General features: G+C 31.7%; 2 protein-coding genes across 3 annotated transcripts in view; one reads left to right on the top strand and one right to left on the bottom strand.

The window, feature by feature from the left end:
- The window catches only part of LOC129220260 (motile sperm domain-containing protein 2-like), a 73,327-nt gene extending 66,622 nt beyond the window's left edge, over nucleotides 1–6,705 (bottom strand). For both annotated transcript variants that reach the window (XM_054854642.1, XM_054854643.1), the window contains exon 1: nucleotides 6,569–6,705. In XM_054854642.1, the coding sequence (XP_054710617.1) occupies nucleotides 6,569–6,662 (94 nt within the window). In that variant the 5' untranslated portion in view covers nucleotides 6,663–6,705. The remainder of the gene's footprint in view (nucleotides 1–6,568) is intronic.
- A 353-nt stretch (nucleotides 6,706–7,058) lies between these two features.
- LOC129221272 (mesoderm induction early response protein 2-like) lies at nucleotides 7,059–14,897 on the top strand. The gene is made up of 2 exons (XM_054855728.1): nucleotides 7,059–7,776; nucleotides 11,595–14,897. Exons 1-2 carry the CDS (start codon nucleotides 7,166–7,168, stop codon nucleotides 11,602–11,604), a joined length of 621 nt encoding a protein of 206 aa, XP_054711703.1. The 5' UTR covers nucleotides 7,059–7,165; the 3' UTR covers nucleotides 11,605–14,897.
- Nucleotides 14,898–22,569: the final 7,672 nt, after the last annotated feature.

The following is a 22,569-nucleotide window of genomic DNA, read 5'->3' as shown; positions in this document are numbered from 1 at the left end:
ACTGCTTAGAATGGTAACCGCTGTGGTAACCGGTTGATCATAGAACGCTTCGGTTAGTAACCAGTTACCGGTCGACCGGTGAGTTTCGTCGAACGCAACCAAAGTGATTGGGAAACAACAATGGTGGGTGACTACTGCTGTTTTCTAAAGAAAGAAGATTTTAAGCCACATAAAAGTAAAATCATTTCACATATGAGGCAGTGAGAACCAGTACACAGAGGCGTAGCTAGACCCGACTTTCGGGGGGGGGGGGGGTCTTTTCTATATATATATGTGTGTGTATGTATATGTATGTATATATATATATTTATATATGTATATGTATATATATATGTATATATATATGTGTATATATATATGTGTATTAGGGTGGTCCTTATTTATATGGGAAAATTTTTTTCTCTGAATTTAGCAAGTGACGTCCCCTAGTTTTATGACACAATAATAAAAAGTAACGTGTGCAAAATTTGAATTTTGTCGGTCAATAATAACACGTGCCCCTAGAACGTTGAACTTGAACACTTTTGATAATTTTCCAACAAATCTTCGTGTTTTTATTTCAAACCCAGTTCATCGTTTCTCCTAGGTTTGCAAAATATTTTTACAGTGATGTAACACTAAAATTGATCTTTCCAATAACTTTATATCATCTAAGCATTTTACATTGAATAAGAATGAAATAATGCATTAGAAACTTTACGTTAATCGTACGCTTTTCTCAATGTATCTCGATCGTGTTTTTTTCCCCAATAGTCTTGGACATTCAGTAAAATAAATTGATTTTGTGATTCGTATTTGGTAACTTGTTTGTGAAATTTTTCGATTAATTCTGCTCTTTCAGTTGTATCATTCACAACTTTCAGTATTTTAACAATCTCTCTTCCCTTTAAATAGCTTCCTTTATTTTGCCATAAATCAAGATCAAATAGGAAAACATCTTTTGGTATTTGCAACCTATCGAACAGTTTCATTGATTTTTAGTTTATTCTATAAAGAGGAAAATCCTTACTAAGAAAGTATTCCAAATCATTTACCACCGTTATATGAAATTTTTTTTATACAATCATCAGACACGTCTTCCTTATCAGAAAGAATTTTTTGGAGTAGTGTTTTCCTATCTGCAAAGTTAATTCCATCATCCAATACGGACAAAGCTACTAGTTCATCCTCTATATATCATAAGTGATTTATGAATTTTTTAATCTCTGCTTCTGCTGCATGTTTATCATCATTTTGTACGCTACTAGTTTTTTAGACACATTATATTATTTAAAAGAGCCTCAATTGTGTTATTGTGAAAAACCATATCTTTATACATTACTTAACTGTAAAACAGCATTTATGGGCTTTTTCTTCATGTAAGGTCAATTTAAATTGTTTCCTAAATACATAAATTTTCAAACAATAAGTTCTTTTTGCCACCCATCTGGTTCAGGGATAAGCTCCAGGTTGCCGAAAACATATGGCTCTAGGAGGGTGTCCACCAGGAAATATTATTACAAGTTATGAGAATTCTCTGTAATCTTAAAAAGAAAGTTCTTTCTCAATATCCAGTTTTTACGAACAATAATATATCATAGACTTCTTCTTTTAGAATTTAAGTGGTATGTGTACTTGATTGAAACGTTTAAGTTCTGAATGATGGAGATCTTTCTACAAAATACTTAATAATGGAAAATCGGGTCTAGAACTATGAAAGGCAAGAACTTCTTTAAAGACACATTCTGCAGTACGATTTCAAGTGCATGATGATGGTAATCCAAATGTAATATATCACCGTTCAGGTTTTGATATAAAAAATTGCATGCACAATTCATGCGGCCGGTATTGCAAGCCGTTGTATCAAATACTACAGCTTGAACAGTTCTCAATAAAGAGCAATCATCTAAGATATCATACACAACTGAAGAAATATCTCGGGAATTTCGAGTAGCTGTTCAACATTGGGATCTGAAGCTATCACGGTAAGCCTATCAACGTTCTTTTTCCAGTTACATCTGAATGTAGCTTTGTATCCAAGTGAATAACAAAATCAGAATTTAAATTCATGAAATTTGATGTTTCTTCTGGAAGATTTTCTCTTGCTCTCTTAAGAGATATATGATTGATCGCAAAGTCATTTGAATTTAAATTTACTACATGTACATAGGCTGTTAACAAACAGCATCTTTATCCCTAATATGGCATTTGTCTAACAGTGATGAAAGGCGAGCAGATATCAATAATTGTCAAGCTTTTTTGCGTTGTGATGGACTAGATGTAGAAAAAAGGTTTAATATGTTAGGATAGATCCAAATTTCGGTTTCTAAATCTAATGAATCGCGAGAAAAAATTGATCATAAAGGACTATGTACTGAAATAGAAGAAAATTAATTTAAAGTATAGATTTTTACGTTATTCCAGTTTGGAATATTTTAAAATTTAAATTTTAGATGTGGAAAATATAGTATATTTTTATGTTAGAGTAATCGAGGATTTTTCGTAATTTATATTTTAAAAATTACATGAACATTTAAGTATGTTTATAACTAAAGAACAGAAAATTAAAATAAAATTTTCATTTCTTATATTTATAGCATTGAAACCTAGCGAGCCTATTTGCCACCACATATTACACACACAGGAAATTTTGTAAATCAACAGCCCCAAAGCCTGGAGGAGTCAATTTGTTGTATCAAAGATCATTCATTAACTCCCTAGGCCATTCATTAATGGCCTTTAGAATCCCTTGTGCCCATCTTGGTCGAAAGGAATGTTCCCCCGCCGCTTAGTTTGGAATGAGCTCAGAACAGTGGTATGCCTGACCCAAGGCCATTGGTGTACATGTACCCTCTGTAACATGTTAAATTTTACAGAATGAAAGTGAGAGAATGGTCGGTCTGGAAGTAGCAGCCCATATTGAGGTTCAAAATAACTGTAAATATGAAACTTAAATATTTTTGCATAAAAATGAGAAAAACCATAATTTTCCCTCAAAACTCAAAAAAGAGGGCCCTAGGGGCACGTGTTAATGTTCATGGATTGACTTAAAATTTTGCAAGGATCACTTATTTGTGTACTGGAACAAATTGAGGGGGCGTCGCGTAAAATATCAACAACTTCAAAAATAAGGACCACCCTAATATATATATATGTACATTTTTTAGTATTAAAAAAAAAAAGAGGGAGGTGAATCTTACATACTTTGGAATGGGGTGCCCTAATTCCAATACTTGTGTCAAACAAAACAAAAGCAAAGAATTTTTTAATGTTCGTGGAAAATTCAACTTTTTTTCTTTTCCTTCCATTTAATTTAAAGTGAAATTTTCCAGCAAGGTCTTGTCAAAACCAGTCGATCCAAATCAGGGGGAAATCAAACATCTGATGAGCGTGTTCCGTACATTTCAGTGTGACTGCTTAATTTAGAGGCTAACACACATCTACAAAAGCTGGCATCCCTGAAAGCTAATAGATGCATCCATTTCCGCCTGTAAACTGGATGTTTGACTTTCAATCTCATCGATGGTCAGACTATAAAGACTATTTTTACTAACTTGGTTTGCACTAAAAGTATGAAACAAAATAAAAGGCTTCTTGAATTTTCCCGCAAAAAATGAAATTGCTTTTCATATCGTTATATTTATATGTTGCTTTTTATGTATTTACATTTATGCTAATTCTAAAGCAGTTAATAAATTTTGAATAAAAAAGTTAGGGAAGAAATATTGGCGGTAGAAAGTTATTCGCTCAACATCATACCATCAGTTCTCCTTTCACCTCTTTCATTTTATTAGCTGCTTTAGAATTTACATAAATATCTTTTTGAAAGAGCAACAGCAATTTCGGGTATTATAAACAGAAGTCTTTTTTATTTTCTACTTTTTAATCCGAACTTTCTTAGAAGAGTAAAGGGGTGAAATTCACAAGTTTGACATATTTAAGATGAACATTTCAAGTTCATGGTTAAAGGTGCTTCAAGTTAAAAGCCATTTTGCTGTTATCTGGATTAGTACTGTTCTTTGATTGCTCTCTTTCTTAAAATTGCAATTCCTTAGAAAACCGAAATGATAGGAGTGAAAAGAAAGTATAAGTTTTTTTCAAGTGATGAAAAAAGGAAAATTGTAGAATACTGGCCAAGTTAGATTTGCTGCAATTGCTAACCTCAAGAGGATAAATAATGAATCCAAAAAAAAAAATTCAGGGACCAAAAAGCAATAAAAGACTTTTTCTTGAAAAAGATATGCTTAAAGTTTCTTTTACTGTCAAAATGATTCCTTAAACTCGCAATAAAGCACTCAATAATGTAATAATAGAATTAATACCTAACAAAACTAATAAAAAGGAATTTTAATCAAGAGCCCATATTGTCTTTAGTACCGATTTCAAGTTTTCACCATCATTTTTCATATTTCAAATTTCTATAAAAAGTTTCTTAAGCCCCCGTATTTCAAAACTCCTTATCTCTATTTTTTTTTTTCAATGTGAAATTCAAAATATAGATTCGACTGTATGCAATATTCCCACTGCACGGCTCATTCAATTAAATATATTTAAAAATTTGCAGAATCAATGACAAAGAGAGGTTGCATATACGTGGATTTAACAAATCAATCTCATTTCTAAAGCAAAGTGTCAAATTTCACTCAATTATCAAAAAATTGTCGCAGCAGAGGGAGGCGTCTTTATGCTTGAGGGTCACACATGGAGCAGATTTTCAATAGCATTGTGGGGGAGGGGGGGGGGCGAAGTGAATTTTTGACCTTTGTTACTCAGGAAAAAAGTCTTTTTGATTTTTTTCTTTTTCTTTCTTTCTCTTCCCCTCTTTTTCTCTTTTTTTTGATACTAACGTTTCGGGGGGGGGGGGGGGTTGTCCCCAACTACTAAAATTACTGTTCAAAAGAAAAATCTAAAAAACAACCAATAATACTGCCCCTACCTCTCGTTTCTTCCTAAACAGTTTTTATTTTTCTGCTCTGTAAAGTCCGGTAGTAAGTCCGGCTTGAAGCGAGCAATATTTTTGTCATTCATAAAATTTGTTGAGTTTTCTTAAGAAAAGATTATTTAATTTTTGGAAAAATTCCATTAACATTTTAAACTCAAAAGTTAGAAATAAGACAAATTCTAAGAACAAGTGATGACACAGCCTTTAAAAAAATTTGAGTAGATGAGTAGTTAAAAGTTATATATATTAGTTAATGCGAATGTTGGGTATCATTTCTGAAATGTACTTCTGAGGATATTGTAGCTCAAAGTCTAGCTAATGCAGATAAGGAAAAAATAAAATGAAAGCAACCACGACAACTGAATCTATTATTTCAGAAAGGGCGTAAGTCCAATTTGCCCTTTCCGAAATAATAGATTCAACTGTGAAAATTTGAAGTTAAACAGCCATGGACATACTTGGCTTCTAAAATGCAGAAAATCTTCAAACTATTTTGAAGTCAAGGATGCAAATAACTATAAGTTTCAGACCACACTTAGCTACTTCAAAAAAGAGACAATAAGACAGTTCAAAGCAATGGACCAACTTCTTAGGTATTGTACAGAAAAAAATAAGGCAAGTCTATGAATACTACGATTTTTTCACAAACCCGTTTTTTATGAACACTGACATAATGAGCAAAGTCGCATTCCCTTCGTGCTGGTTATAAACGAGTTTGAATGTATTAAGATCTGCAATAGGGAAAAGCCATTGGACATCCTAATTAGTAAATATTCCAGCAGTGTATTCTAATCAGCTAAAGAAGGGATGCCCATATGTGAAAGGGGAAAGGAAATAATAGAAACCTTAAAAATTTTAACAAATTTTCATGGTTTAAAGTAACTACCTAATGATAGTCACTGGAGAGGTTCCATTTTTTAGAGGGGAGACAGGAGGAAGCTTTACATTGTTTTTTGGAGGAATGGGCACTCCAAGCATTCTAGTTAATTTAACTTTTTAACTCTATTACCAAAAATAAAATGTGTATTTTACCATCTTTTTGTACAGGTAGGGTCCCCCCCCCCCCCCTGTCGCATTCTCGAAAAAGGTTTTAGTTTGCCCAAAGGAGAGGGGGCTCCTAACCTACAAACAAATAATTTTAAGATTCAATCCAGAATTTTTATCAGAAATATGAAGTCTTCAAATGATAAAGAAGAAAATTTATCGTTTTCTATTGAACTCGAAAAAACCACACTGGTTACTTGCTAGTGTTGAAACCTGGAAAGAAAACTGGATAATATATATATATTTTTTTTAGTATAGAAACACTTGCTGAATTTTTGCCTTTGATACAATCTTGTAAATGCGCAAAAAAAGTCTTGCAGTTTTAAATGTTGTAAAACAAGAACAGCTAAAAATCCTTAAATTATATTTCTTTTCAAGAATATATGCAAACTTCAAACGCATTTAAAAAAAATAAAAAACCTTTGACCTACACGAAATACGCCTAAGTAACACACGTTAAGCTTAACAAAACGATAAAACTTCTTAAATTTTTGACAGTCAACTCAATATCCAAAAGATAAGGCACCGTAACTACGCTCATGACTTATGTTTGGAAGAAATATTAAACGTATTCCAGAAGTTGTATACACAAAAGAGACATACCATTATTCCCAGAAGTACTTAAACTTTCGAAAAATTTCCTTCTTAATTGCACATGCAATTCTTCGTTTTCGTTAACGTCCACTGGAACAACCATTCTCGTGAACTATTTTAGCAGACACCTTCAAACCACACACTAATCTTCAGACGGAAACTTCAATATGAAATAACTTTCTGATGCCAACCACTACACGCTAATCTTCAAAGGTAATCAGTAGAAATCACTGGCACGTGCATTGCCGCAAGTGGCCAAACGTGCTCTCTTGTAAAGTTCACTTTCCGAGAGCTAAATTTTTTTAATACTGTCTACTAATACTATACCTGTTTTACTATGTAAATCAATAGATGAAATGCATTTGGATGTGTTTATAATATTGTTTACAATTACGTGACGTCACAGTCCATTGCTGCATGATAGAAACCGAGAAGGAGAAACCAGATATTGATATCTCTCAGTATTTTCTCCCGTGTTTCTTTAATGTAAAGTAATGTAATATAATGTTCGAGTTCGAAATAAAGTGTGCGTAGAAAGAGAATGGCGAGGTAGTTCTTTATGTTGATGGGATATTGTTTTCTTGAATTAAAGTAATTAATTCTACAATGGAAGATAGCGTAACTGAAACGAAGAAATATTTGCTGAGCTCAAAACGTTACGCCAATTGTAAAACTCGTATTGGACCTGAGTTTCAAGCTGTGATTCCTCAGATGAAACGCGTATTTGAAGATGAAATTCCAAACCCAATGGGGGACAGATTACTTTGGAATCCATACAGGATTCCTGAAAAAGAGGTTGATAATTTTATCAACGCTGTTCGGCCTTTCGGACACGAGGGCGTAGATGAAGAAAAAGCACTTTATTTGTTACACAACTGTGATTATAACCGTGAAGAAGCGATGCGACGCCAGAAACTTTTACCACATACTCCCAGACAGACTCTTTGGTCGGAAGAAGAATCCGCGAGGTTTGAGGATGGATTGAACAAATACGGCAAAGAATTCAGTTTAGTGCAGAAAATGGTTCGAACGCGAAGTGTTGAGGATCTTGTAGAATTCTACTATCACTGGAAAAAAACTGAGCGATATGATAAATTTGTGAGTCCTGACATGTCTGTTTTCGGAAAGTCGAAGTTCAGAAAGAAAGGAAACAGGAGGAGGGCCTATAAAGTAATAGAACACGCTGAAGCGATAATGAATCGTTTGGAGAAAAAAGGGTATATCTAATAGAATTGATACTTTTTAGCTAAAATTTAAATATGATGTCATAAATTATTCCACTGGGCAGGGCTTGAAAATTCTATTGCCAGACATGCCCAGGGCATGTACAAATTCCAATCGGGCATGAATCTTTTACCCTTATGCCCAGCAGGGCATTAATTATTAATTTTTAAATTTAAGTATTAGCTTAATGACTTATTACATACTACTTATTTAAAAGTTTTTTTATGTTGCATATTGAAATAATTCTTGATTCAGATATAAAGCTAATAAATAATTTTTTTGTGTGAATTATGCTATGTACGCCTAACTCAAATATTTTTTATTATTGTACAATTAAAAAAAAAAAAAAACTGCACGTAAAAATTTTATTTGGGCATGTAATTTTAGACAAACATGCCTAGTAGGGCATATAAAATTTTAAAGATTTTTCTAGCCCTGCCACTGGGTTAATTCGTAGGTTTTATTTTTCTAAACAAGGATGCAGGCCCATCATTTAAAATTTTTCCGGGGAGGGAGGGGGAATGGCAACGGGTGCAAGCACGATGCAAATTTTACCCGAGACTTTTGATTTTTCAAAACCAAGGGGAGGAGCGACTGACCGTGTCCCCCTATGATGGGCCTGAAACATAGATTATTTAATTATGCTTTATATTCGTTATCTCAAAGTTTTCATTGCATTCCAAACTTTTGAGAAGACTGTGAGGATTTCCCTTAACTTTCACTCTACCAAAAATTGGAAGGTTTTAACCGGTCCCTTGGGACTTTTAATTATGGGAGTTGACTGTGATTATGAACTTTCTAATGTTTCCTTTTCTTTTAACTATGATACATTTAGAAAATGTGCATTATTTCTTGGATGCTAAAGATATCAAAATTAAGAAAAGTAACGCTAAATAGAACACTCAAAATCAAAACTAAACAAAATGAATAGAATTTTGAAAAGTAATTTAGGATCTATGAGGTTGGGGTGCACATTAGTCACTTTCACAATATTAGTGAGGCAGCTGACACTACTGTTTAATATCCGCATGCAACAAATAATTGAATTGCTATTAGTTTTGATTGGTTTGAATTAAGTTGAAATATGTTGAGTATGACAGTTTTTACGTTTTTTTTTTTTAAATTTTACTGACCAATTTTGCTGGAATGATTTTATAAACTACTCTGTCGTCACCCACCATTATACGATCTGGCTAGAAAATATAAATGAGTGCAAGTGACCCATGTTCAACCCTCTGGTATGAACGGAAGAAAAAATTTGGGTAAAACTTCTCTTCAAAATAATGACAATCAGGGCTATCAAGTTTTTGACACGGCTGGAAAAAACTGCGTTTTTTTCCGGCCGTTCAAAATAGGTTTTTGCCAAAGTGGCAAAAATAGGATTTGCATTAACAGCTTACTGACACATTTTTTAAACGTTGCATTGTGAATAAAAAGCATGAAAAATGATGTGGTAAAGTACTTATGTTATTAATTTGCTAGTTTAAAATAAATTTAATGTTTAATTTACTTTAGGAGTGAAATATTTGCAACATTTTTGTTTTTTAATTTTTTATACATTGCTAACAAAATTGTCGAAGATCCAAAAATAATTGTTAGCTTACAATGCAAATGTAACTAGCTTGTTTATTATAGCAAAATTATTACAAAACATTCCATATATATTCAAATTTTACGCCTAATATTGAACATTTTGTACTTTAGGTGTGAAATCAAAACTTATGGTTGCAAAATATGACTAGCGACTCTTTATTTCTAACACTTATTCAGTGGCGGCGATTCGAGGGAGAAGGGCATCTGCCCCCCCCACCCCCTGGTTTTTTTGGTTTATTTATTTATTTTATTTTGCAATTTAGGAACCAAAACTAGAAATTATTTAAAACGCAGAATTGTCAAAATTTTTAGATCATAATTATTTGATTTAGTTGGTACATCTGTTTACGAAACATTATTTAGCACAAGCAGTAACTTTTAGTTTATGTATTCACTATTTAGATATTGGTAAATCAATTGTTTTACTTAAACAAACTATACTTGTTTAATCAAGTTATTACCAAGTGTTTGACATCTCAAAATACTTTGGGGCAAATAATGTAAGTCTAATTCATGTTTAAATGTTTCTTCAGGGGTGGGGGGGGGGGAGTTGTGTTTTGTACATAATTCATCAAAATCTTGAAAACGTGAGATAAGCTGTTAGATTTGCATCAATTACCACTCATGTGCTTTCAAAACCAGTCTTAGCAAAATTTTGTACTTTTGTTTCTCTTTTTTTTTCTTTCACTTTTTCGCTGCCGCAAAATGGCTTTTAGTAATCTTATCTTTCCCCCCCCCCCCCCAATTTTCAGTCCCAATCGCTGCTTCTGCTCTTATTTAGTCAATTTTGAACATTTGTTTACTTCACAGCAACTTCATCTTTTGAATAACTAATACCAATTTTTATATTTCTAACATTAAATGCACAATAGAACTTTATTCTTTCAAACCCTGTTTATCTTGATCTCCAGTTAATTCAGACCAAATTTGTTGAGTTTTTAAAAGGTTTATGTTCACCTAAACAATAATTTTATATTATGATTGGTAAAATACGCCATTCATTTTTTGTTTTAATTAAATGTACAACCTCCCCCCCCCCCCCCCCGCACATATTGTGCAAGAAATTATTGTAATCTAACAAAACCCACGGAGATTCAGTCCATGACTACCACAGCTGAACTATGAATCATTTAGTATTGGCATGAAACATTCCCATGTTAGTTTTGTTACGAAGCACTGTTTTTTGCTGCTAAATTTTACTAAAAAGACTTAAGTTTAAGATAACTGTCTGTTTAAACAAACTGTGTCTGATAACTTTACTGTTTAAGATACTGTCTTTCTTACTCTATATCGTCGCCTCAGAGCAACAGTGAGATATCTTGGTGTATCTTACTGTATTAGGTATCTTACTGTTGCTCTGAGGCAACAATTTTATCCAGATATTTGTTTGTCCAGATTACCTTTTGGTCCCAGTTAGTCATAAGCGGATTTAGGCTGTGAATTCTGGGGGTGCAACAATACCGGAGATCTAGGGAAGCGGGGTATTTCCCAAGACAAAAAGGCGGTCAAGGGTCTCCTTCTCCTTTTGAAAATTTATCTTAAAAGTACGTGCTTTTAATTGATTTCAGAGAAAATTTTATAGCACTGTTTACTGGAATGATGTGCAAGAACTTGAAACAGTTTATATTGTTTTTGATAAAGTATATAACAATTGCCATGTTTTTTTGACTTTATTAGCCATGTTTCAAAGTAAAAGAAATTGTAATCATTGTAATTTGTAATAGTAAATACCCAGTTACAGAGTGTACAATTATTCTAGAATACAGCATTGGATACTAAATAACTTAAAAAATTTGTTCATTTATCTTTTTCTTCAAATGAATAAAAATGTTCTTCTTCTTACAATTTAACTCGCACTAGCAATGTTTAATGATGCACACGGGTCACACAATAAACTGCATATTATTAAATTTTTGATTTGCTTTCAACTATCATGTAAATTAACTTTGCATTGTAGTTGGGCGAAATTATAAATTATTTTCTAAACTATGTCCCAGTGAAATATATTTAATTTTTTTTAAAAAAATGCAACCAAAAATGATGGGAGTGTGGCGCACCCCCTGGCACCCCCTAAGTCCGCATATGCACTTAGTCCAACTAAATGAGGTTGTACTGTAATGCAAATTATCACTTAAACAGTATGGACATTTGATGTTTGTTTTTACTTTATACTTGTACTTCATCCTCTTATTAATTAAATAATTAATTTTCTTTTCAGCCTGAATTGAAACGTTTGAATCACTAGAAGAGATACCATTTTATGTTTCTCCAAGAACACCATTCTGAAGAACACAACTTCTGAAGATTTGTTTAAAATGTGCTGAACTTCACTAGTAGAGCATGCTTACATTGTTTTTGCTGTGTGTATCTCTGCAAAACATCAACAAGTGCCTCTGAACTTGAAAGTGTTTCATTTTATACAGTTATGAAGTTATAGATTTTTATTTTACCCTGAAAAAAATGTTTATAATATTAAACATAGGAATGTGAAATGCAAAGAAAATCATATTTTGAATTTTGTTCAATTCATGTGTGGTATCTCTTTTAATTCTCCCCCCCCCCCCCCCCCCAAGCTACCTATTCATGGCATCTTGCAAATTATACATAACACTCAATTATGCTTTTCATTTTGCCAAATAATTATGCAGATTATAAAAGCGTTCACTGCGCTTATTAAATTTCACAACAATTTTCATGTCTCATAATTTTTAATCTTCCTCTCAATTTTTATGTTTTAAAATAAAATTATTTTGAGATAATAAATATTCCTTTAAGTAAGTGTAACCCTATTTTCATCTTTTGAAATTATTGCTAGTTTATATTCTTTTGATATGATGTAAATAAGTCATTTTTTAATTGCAGTTGCTTGCCTAGCAAAATGCTAGACCATATGAGAAATTTTAAGATTTTAACTCTGACAAAGATCTTGACCAGGTAGATAAAAGATGAGACTTCAGAAGTCATTCCATGCTTCATTTTCAAGAGCATTTTGTAATATCTTCTATTCTGTTCAATAGATGTTCTGATCTATGTTCTTGATTTATAACTGGATATAAAAAATTGCTTATCTACTTGTCCATCATGAAAATTTATATTTTAAATCCATAAATAAATATTTATGTCTTTATTTATGCCTAACTTATGATCGTTCATTTTATTTATATTTAACTTCTTTCATTTATTTATTTTTATATTTTAAGATTGAAATTGTTTAGGCCAGGGGTTCTCAAGCTTTTTCTACTCCTTGCACCCTTTGAAGAATTAGAATGTTGCCCCGGCACCCTTGTCCATTCGAATTATTAGGTTAGGTAAGTGCACTAAATAAGGCCTTCCTAGCGACTATAACCTAATATCTCTCATATTTATGAGTGAACTGTCCCCAGCTCTCTTTTTTTCATCAAATGATGCATAAAAACATGAGGAAAAATAAAAGTAAGTGAAATTTTTAGTTTCAGTTATTTTGTCAGTAATTTTGACAAAGAAAGGCGACTTGATCTTATCAGGATCATGGGTCCATAATAACGGCAATTTTCACTGAAAGCCTACTTTGAACTGCAACTTAAAACGCTTTTTACTCAAAACTTGAAAATATCCACTTACATCCCTTTGCTTCACACTGCCTTATTTGATAACCTGAAAAACATTACCAAAAAAACCATGTTTTTTTCATGGAAAAGAGAAAGATTAATAATTATATTCAGGGCACCTGCTAATTTCCGATTTTCTTTTTATTTTTGAAACTCTTGCGCACAGTTCATGCATATATGTGCAGCACTGGATCATATCCTCAATCCGATGCTCCAGTGTCACATTATAAGGACACCGGAGTGCGAATAAAGCGACCCATGGCCTTAGTGGGCTACACTCTACTTTTCTGGACTATCAAATTGCGAGGGAAAATGACAGAACGACATTTTTATTTTCCAATTCGTCAAATGGATAAAGTGGCCTTCAAGAACAATTGTCAGCTTTTTATGTCATTAAACTATTTTGAATTACAAAGAAGTAAAACTAGCTGCAAAATAATATCAGTTAATTTTGACATCAGACTTTGTGGTAATTAAAAACTGTTTCTTGATAACACTTTATCATCAAGCTTTTCGATGATGACGAAGTCTCAATCTAGCAAATTTTTGTTATGCTACAGAAAAAAGTGGGGTGCCGGATGGTCTTTCTGGACTACATGTTCTTTTTTTGGAGCACCCAGATAACATGTATATTAATACCGTTTAAGCTTCACGGCACTTCTCGCCTCTTCCTGCGGCACCCAGAACCCCTGTTTTAGGCAATTTTTAGAATGTAAATTTATTTGTATTCGTTATTGTAAAAAATATCTATGCATTAAAACAAAAATATCTTGGAACAGAGTAATTTTGTCTAATTATTTGAAATAATATTGATATAGCTAAAATAATAGGTATATTTTTTATAGCTTAATTGCACTATTTTAATTGGAAAAAATTCATTTCATAAAACACAGTACAGGACCTTTTATCCGGATATTCAGAAAACCAGTAAAAATTTGCTAAATCTTCTTTTCATCAAAAAAAAAAAGCCATTTTTTGCTCTTTAAAAGGGCCACTTTCTCGAAACATCTGAAAAGATATTCTATATTCTGCGTAAATCTGCACATGATTCAGGAAATTTCATGCAAAAGTGAGAATTGTAGTTGAAAGGTAAATTTTGATACTAAAGCAAAATTTCTGAAAAGTTTTTCAAACAAAACTTGCAAAAAACATTAAAAAACATAAAATAATAACGCTTAAGAAATTATTAGTACCATTTTCCGCAACTTATTTATTCTCTGACTCTTAATTAAAGCCCAATAGAGTAAAAATTATATGGGAAGAGCAAGATTCCCTCCCAAATATTCTGTAAATTTTTTGTTTGTATGAAATCTAGAGCTTAAAAAAAGAAAAACCTCTTTAAATGACTGTAATCCAGCTAAAAGAACTAAAAAAAGCAAAAAGGTATTGATATTCAATGTAAAAGTAACATTCAACAGACATCTTAATTGCAAAAACAAAGCTTAAAAAAATGATCTGTTTTCCCACTATTGCAAAGAATCACATATTTTAACCGATTACTTGCATTTCATTTTCCTTACGAAACATTTATTGACAAAAACTTTATTTATTTGTTTTGCGAATGATTTAAATTTCAGGCATTTAATTGCTTTTTTCTTTTGATACTTTTAAATCTACTGTTCTTTACTGATATCTTCTGATTTTCAAATGCATTACTATTTATTATTGAAATTAGAGTTCTGGTAATAATCTGTGAACAACTGAGAAATTCAGATATCCGGATAATTAGTTTCTAATGTAGTAACGGATGAAATGAAATTTTTTTCACATATTCTATTTCACTTTTTAAAATGTTACATGATAAGGATAACTTTTAAAAATAATTCAATTGTCTAAATAATTAGATGGTTATGTATTGGCATAATTCATGTATTGTAAGAAGTTATAAAACGTTGCAACTGAATGTTAATATTTAAAAGATTTTTCTGTTGCTGTTGTGCTGTTGAAAAAAAAAAAAAAAAAAATTTAAATTTAAAAAAAAAATATATGCTGTTCATACTGTAATGTACTATAAACATTATATATTGATGTTATATATCTTTTTCTGATGTGCCCTTTTCGTTTGTTAGTTGTCAGATTTTAATGATGTTATACATGAATCTGTTTTTCCATTCTAATTATCGATGAATAATTAGTGCAATATATAAAAGAAATTATTTTGTTCATTACTAATTTCTGCTACTAAAATTTGATATGTAATATTTTGGAAGTTTTTAATTTTTTATCATAAGTGTCTTTTAAATTAATTTAAATTTAAATGAGTGAAATAGCTTTCTATCATTTACAAAATGTGCAAGGCTCACATTGCATTTGAAATACACAAGCATGATTAAAAATTCCAGAAAATCTTTCAAAGTGTTTGTTGCTTACTCTTTTTTCTTTGTTATGATGGGGCAATTTTTAATGAAGTTTCAAAGTTGAAAATCTATCATCTTAAAATCCATAATTGTTCAATGTTTTTTTTTTTCCCCTCCCAATTTTGGGATGCATAAAAAGTCAAATTTTCATGAGTCTAAAAGGCAAGTGAGTGCAAGATCCTCCCCATTAGCTGCCAACTCTCCCAATTTATTCAGGAAAGTCCTGAATTTTCATCAAAATAACAAAATTCCCTAACAAAGGGATTCTTTGTGATCAGAAGTCCCCTAGACTTTACCTGCTGCAAAATTTTTTATCACTTATAAGAGAAAACTAACTTATATCTCTTATGAAACATCCCACTCCCTAAAAATTGTAGACTTCTGTCCTATACAGGCTTAATTTAAGAAATTCCTGCTTAAATTTTAAAACTCCCTTTTGAAATCAAACTTTTGTCGTTAAATTAATTCATGCAAATTTTTTGTAACTTTATCAATAGCTCTCCCTATTTTTTATTATTCAATGTTGACAGCTATGATACCCTCAACAACAAAAATCCTGCTGCCTTTTTTGTGTTTCTCAATGTAAAAAAGAAGGTGGGAGGATCAGAGCGTTTCTTTTTTTTTTTTTTGGAGAAGTAGAGACATTTGTTAACTAGCTGTTCTGATTTCTGAAATTGCAATATACAGTAGACTCTCTTAACTGTGGTCAGAGGAATCTGGGTTGCGGTCTGGGGTGTTTGTGATTCAAAAATTTTGGGCGAACAGCATATTCTAAAACTGAAAAATATTTTTTTTTTTAATTTTCTTTCAATGATTTTTGTGTGTATTTCTAAATAGTTTTTCTGGGGGTGGGGGAAAATTTTACTTGAGCCCACTATCATCCCCAGGCTTGCGGATTATCCTTCTCAGCCAAAGATAGCACATCTGCTTAAAAAAAATCAGTTAAAAAAATGCATCAAAATTTGCATAAACTGTACTATTTGGTAACCATGCTTATCCTGGCTGAGGCATTTACCCACCATCCCGTTTAATTAGGAGTCTACTGTATAAATCATTTAAAAGTCAATTTAAAATATTTTTTAAAATTATATCATAAAAAATCTATCATTAAAATAACACTGTTTTTGTGTAGAATTCATTTGTGTGTACTTGTTTCATATTAAAGATTGTGTTGCATTAAAATGATTGCAAAACTATTATTAGTTATTGTTATGAATATATTTCCTCTGTTACCTTGGACAATATCCTTTTTCTCATATTTGGATATTATTTAGTACTGTGAAGCTACTTTTCCTTTGCTTTATCGAAGTATAATAAATGCAGATCTTGCTATTTGTTTCTATATAATTGTGCAATTTTTTAAAAAATTGTGATCAGTAAGTACAAGATTATTTTTTGCAGGTATTATACATCTGTAGAGGTTCAAAGTATATCAGAGCACCTAAATTAGGAGCAGAAGTTTTGAATTTTAAAATACCAGTGTAGTTAGTACAGAGGTATTCTGCTGTGTGCAGGTAACGGTAGTATATGTAGAAATGAGTTTTCGAGATAGTTGAAGAAATGTGTGGGGGATTCAATACTAACAATAGTAAAATGTTAGGATTTGAATTTTTTTTCTTCTCCCCCTTTTTACTTCCTTTTACAAAAAAAGAAGTATTGTATTCGCGAAAAAATTTTCACCCAAAAATCGGCCTTAATTTCTATTTTGCTCACCCCCAAATGAATGTTGAGTTTTTTTTCAACCCAACCACACGTACATGCCTAGGAACGTACAGACACCCAAAATATCCATTTTGAGGATCCCCGAGGTAATTGCAACGAGCTTTCTCGTGACGTCTGTATGTACGTATGTATGTGCGTATGTGTGTATGTATGTCGCATAACTCAAGAACGGAATGTCCTAGAAAGTTGAAATTTGGTACGTAGACTCCTAGTGGGGTCTAGTTGTGCAACTTCCTTTTTGGTTGCAATTGTATGCTCCAAAGGGGTTCTTTTGCCCTTTTTGGGGGAGGGAAATCATTGTTAATTTCGATGTAAACTCAAGTGGCGTTATAATTTAGCGGACACTTGGTGATATATCGCCAGTCTTTTGGTCGATTTTTTAAAAAAATTTTTTTTAAATCTGGTTACGATTTGGCCACTGTCGTTGATATTTAGAGAGTAAACTATTGAATCATATTAAAACTGCCAATAATGAGAAAATGACCTTAAATTGGAGTAGAAGGAAGTCATGTGAGGCACACATTAGCTCTTTTTTAGCGAAAACCAAATGAGTGAGCTTTTAGAATAAAGATAAGGTATAATAGGTGACAAAAGTGCAAAAAAGATGAAAAATTTGCAGTTACTGCCCTTTAGCTGCACATGCTTGTATTAACAACAAGAACATGATCAAGATTATAGTTGGTTCTTTGTTTAATGATTTTCAAGGGACCGCAAACTATCGTCCTGAAGTAGCATGTGCTTTTTAACAAAATTTTTATTTCAATAAATTAAATTTGAAAAAAATAATTTATTTATTAAATTAAATTTTTCTTTACTTTTAAGTGAGTGAACTTTCTAATTTGGCAAGACACAACAAGATGGTCGTTTTTAGCTGCCTCCCTTCCCTAGTGCTATATCTTCATTTTTTCAAGGCTAGGCAAACACTTAATGTTGTTGCCCTTATCCATCTTACTTCAAATTCATATATCAACATTTAATTTATTTAAAATAAAAAATATAAATTTATAAAATTATTTTTAAAACGGAAAAATTCTTTATGTAAAATTTCTCTCTGTGATATTTTGTCTTTGAAATTATGAGGGGGAGGAGTCTACTTTGAAGCAATGTAGTCTTAATTAAAATACAGCAGAATCTTGTTACAACAAACTGAAAAGGACCACAAAGTTTTTGTTTTAACAAGAATTTCATTTAAATTGAGCTCAAGCAATCTAATAGCAATTAAATCAAGCCTGAGAATTTATTCCGTTGTAACGGATATTTTATTAAACTGGATTTCACTGTATTCTTCTTGTACAATTTTTTTTTAAAAGAGAAAAAAAATCAATGATAAAAAGAACATCCTAAAGTAAGGATTTTAAGTAAAAATTATGCTTGAACAAAAAAAAAAAAAAAAAAAATCTAACTTAAAAAAAAAAAACTTTTTTAAAGCTTCCATTTTCTAAGGCAGTTTTCCAATACTACATCATGAAAAAAATTCACCTTTTTTGCAAATTGTATACTTTTTGCTAGATGATCTAAATTAATAAATGTAGGTTTTTTTGTGTAAAATTAAGTTAAAAAACATGTAATATTACCTTTTTAGGGAAAAGCATTCTAAAATAATACTTTATAATATTTGCTTCAATTAATAGCATGTTTTTACAACTTTATTTTTTCCAAAAAAAAAAAAAAGAGTGAAAAATTAACGTAAATTTACTGAAACTTAGATAAAATATCCCTTATTAAATTCTAAAAAGATGAAATAGACTTCAGTATCATCGATTGATTAATCCATATTTGCTTTTAAAAAGGATAAATAAATCTGTAGTTAAGAAAATGTAAAAAGGTTGCTTGATTAGTTAAGAAGAAAACACTCAAGATATTAAGATGATTTCCTCTATTTTTGATGGAAAAGAAGTCTGTAACAATTATACAGGGTTTTGACTCTCTTAGCCAATTAAAAAATAAGGCCTTTTTCAGGCACATTTCCAACTATATAATGGCCACTTCATGCCAGTGACACAGCAAGAAATTTTTCATTGTGGAAAGAGTTTCACTAATGAATACACAAATAAACAAACACTTATATAGTAAACTAGCTGCTTTGCCCGGTCTACCTTGAAAATAAAAATTGTGTCAAGTGACATACGTATTCAACAATTAGGCTTAAATGAAAGAAAAAAAAATCATGCAAAATTTCCCCTCCAAACAATGACTACAGATATTAAAATACTTAGATGAGAAAGATGGATTTAAAAAGCATAACCATGGAAAAAAAAGTAAAATAAGTTTATGAATTTAAAATGAGAAAGAGGGAAATAAAGAAAAACTAAAAGATGTAACTATGGCAACGCCAAAAAATACATCAAATAATTTGAATGGAGATGAAGTTATGGAACTTCAATTTTAAAGATCTGTAACTTTTTTTCCAGATGAGATAGAAGCTTTGTTCTTCAACCTACAGTCGAGTCAGATCTGGATTAAAAAATGTTGCTCTATCCAATGGTGTCAAAAAGAAAACTGTGGGACAATTCCTTCACTTTTTATTCATAGATTTAATGAAGGAAGTAGTGCCAAAATTTCAGCTAAGCCTAAAAAAATTCGAGCTAAAAACGCAAATAATTCCCGCCGTAATTAAGTTACAGCATTGAAACAAATTGCGTACAATGCAGAAAATTCTACCCTTTCCAATGATATATAATATAAATATGTATAAGCAATTTTTCACCCCCATATTCGGGAATTTATGTGAACTTTGAGGCCTAAATTGGAATAAAAAAATGACTTACTCGTCGAATTTTTTTTGAACTTGTCGGCAAGCCTTTCCGGGACTAAAAGAAAGATACTGTGAAAAATTCAGCGAAAAATTGACCGGGTAGTTCTCGAGTTTTGTGCATTCACACAAACAGACGCTTTTCGGGCACTTTATTTTATACTGTGCAGAGATATAATTGTTATTGTTTCATTAGGGCGGGGGGTATTGTATCCCTAATACCCCCAATCTAATTCTACATCATAGTCATTGCTTTCAATTTTAAAGAATCTCTTTTAAAAATTTTGAAAAATACAACTTTTAATGTATTTTAATGAATACATCCAAAAATTTTCTCACAGTAGGACCATAAAGGAATCATCAGTTGCTGCACATAATATAGTGACTAGAGATGTTAACAGTCGGAAAAAACTTTTTTTTCCATATTTTTCCAAAGGGATTTATTTTCACTCAGGAGAAATTGACATTATTTACATTTCTGGTACAAAATAATGTAATCAGAATTTTTTTCCCCAACAAGTTTTTATATTCAGTATTCCACAAGCTTGCCCATATGCAAAATTTTAAAGAGGGCTCAGATATTTCCCCATAGAAACCAATTTCAGTACCGATTCGAGTTATTAAAATTCGACATTTTTAATAATTTATTCATTAATTGCTGGAGAAGAAATGCTTTTACATTTTTGCAAAGAAAAAAGGACTAAAAGCAAGGAAGTTCTAATTTCAAAGGGGGGGGGGGGGCTTGACCCCCCCCCCATTATGGGCGCACTTGATATCCCACATGAAAACACTGCCTTTGATAAAGCAAGCTGTAAGACAATTAAATTTCCCAAACAAGACCAAAGTATTATTTGATGCTTTTCTCACTGAAACTGTTATGTATACACAGGACAGAATTAGTATTTCAGTCAGAGCCGCCGAAAGCTCAACTGGGTCCCAGGCAAAAAAATAACTTTCGAGCCCCCCTCTAAATATTTAAAAAAAATAAAAAGAAATCCTGTTGACTACCCTCACCTCTTATTTACATTTCAGTAATCTCAATTGCGCCTTCTACTGTTTGACAGCGGATTGTGTGTAATTTGGCAATCTGCCAAGTAAAGACTATTCCATCTGAATGAATCTAGCAGGGGAGAAGGGAAAATAACGATGGGATTTTGATGCATGCGTTTTATAATGTCACTAGTGCATTATTCATTTATTGCATTCTCAAAAATAAAATTAGGGGAAACAAAAATAGTTACCATGGAAACAACTAAAATAAAATAAAATATTTTCATTTCATTCAGGAACGTAAAAGGAAAGTGGTAAGTTCAAAACTTTGTTGTGAATAAATAAATCAATTAATTTTTGCCGTCAGAATATGGATCGAATATACTTTAGATTTAAAAAATGCTGTTGTGAACAAATTTTCATTTTTACAACACTAAGGCTAAATAATAGAGAGGCAAAAGCACACATCTGTAACGAACAAACTACCACCCCTGTAAACTAATAGATGCATCCATTTCCGCCTACAAACCGGATATTAGACTATTCCATGTAATCGATGGTCAGACAGTATGCTGTGACATCTGCTTCATAGTAATCCTAGGCGTCATACCACAAGTCAGTGTACAGTAGAGGAAGGAAATAATATTTGGTTGTTTTCTTCGTTAAAAAAAAATTAAAAAAGCTGGTTGAATAAATAATAAATAAATCACTAAAAGGTTAAACAAAAACTTCAACACTTTCAAAATGCTTGATGTCACTCTTTTTTTTTCCATTGCATAAATCAAATTTAAAGGATTGCGTTATTAAGCTGGGAAAGTGTAACATTCGCAAAAACCTCCTCCCCGGGAAAATGTTTGAAATTTAGCTCTAAAATTGCAGTTTATACAAACACTGGTAACTTTAGGAGGAGGAGGCTTTCTGGGACTTTTATGATGACTGAATGGTCAAATCTCGTATCTCTGCTTTTGAAATTTCTCGAAATTGAAGTCCAAAAAATGAAGTTTTAGATAATTTTAAACGAGAGGGAAGAGGGGGGGGGGGAAGGACTAGGGATCCTCTCTAATTTTTTGAAAATCGAAATGAAATATTCTAAAAATTATCAGTTGTAGACCATCTTTGTTGAAGTTTTGGAACCATAAGAAGTTCTGGCAACCTTGGCCCGGGTTATTTCCGAATTTGAGGTCTTAAAAACACAATTATAAGTCTTATTTGTAAACGTCAGGGAAAAAATTTGGATTCGGAGCCTCTCCGACCAAATTTTTTTGGAATTGAAAATCGAAAAACGAAATTTTATACGCGTTTTTATGATGTGGAGGTAGAGAGGATTAGGGGTACTACGAAGGAATTTTTTGGAAATTTAAGTTGAAAAAACAAAATAGAAGATCATCTTTGATGACAAGGAAAAATGTTTGGAGAACGTTTACCCGAATTTTTTTTTGATTATGTCCTAAAAATAGAATTATATACGATCTTTAAAACTGTGTGAAGAGGACAGTAGGCACTCCTCTAAAATTGTTTTTCTATTTTAAAATCCAAAAAACCCATTTCTTGGCTATTTTTGATGATGTTAGGACACGGGATGGAATATTCCCAAAATTAAGTCCTAAAAATGCAATTCAGGATAAGAGCTGAGGCTTAGAGAATCCCTCACAGAAATTATTCAAAACTTAAGTTCCAAAAACGAAAATTAAGTTCCATATTACACTAAAAAGTTTAGAGATGTGCTACAGTTGCATTTCCAAAACTACAATTCTGAAAATTTTTTTAGTTTCGTAACATTATTAA

The sequence above is a fragment of the Uloborus diversus genome, chromosome 4, assembly GCF_026930045.1.
Source record: "Uloborus diversus isolate 005 chromosome 4, Udiv.v.3.1, whole genome shotgun sequence".
Classification (NCBI taxonomy): Eukaryota; Metazoa; Arthropoda; class Arachnida; order Araneae; family Uloboridae; genus Uloborus; species Uloborus diversus.
Note: the sequence above shows the minus strand (reverse complement) of the source record. Positions and strands in the feature narration are given on the sequence as shown.

What these genes read in the sequence shown, in the direction of transcription:
- LOC129221272 (XM_054855728.1), top strand. Translation starts at nt 7,166, where the DNA reads ATGGAAGATAGCGTAACTGAAACGAAGAAATATTTGCTGAGCTCAAAA.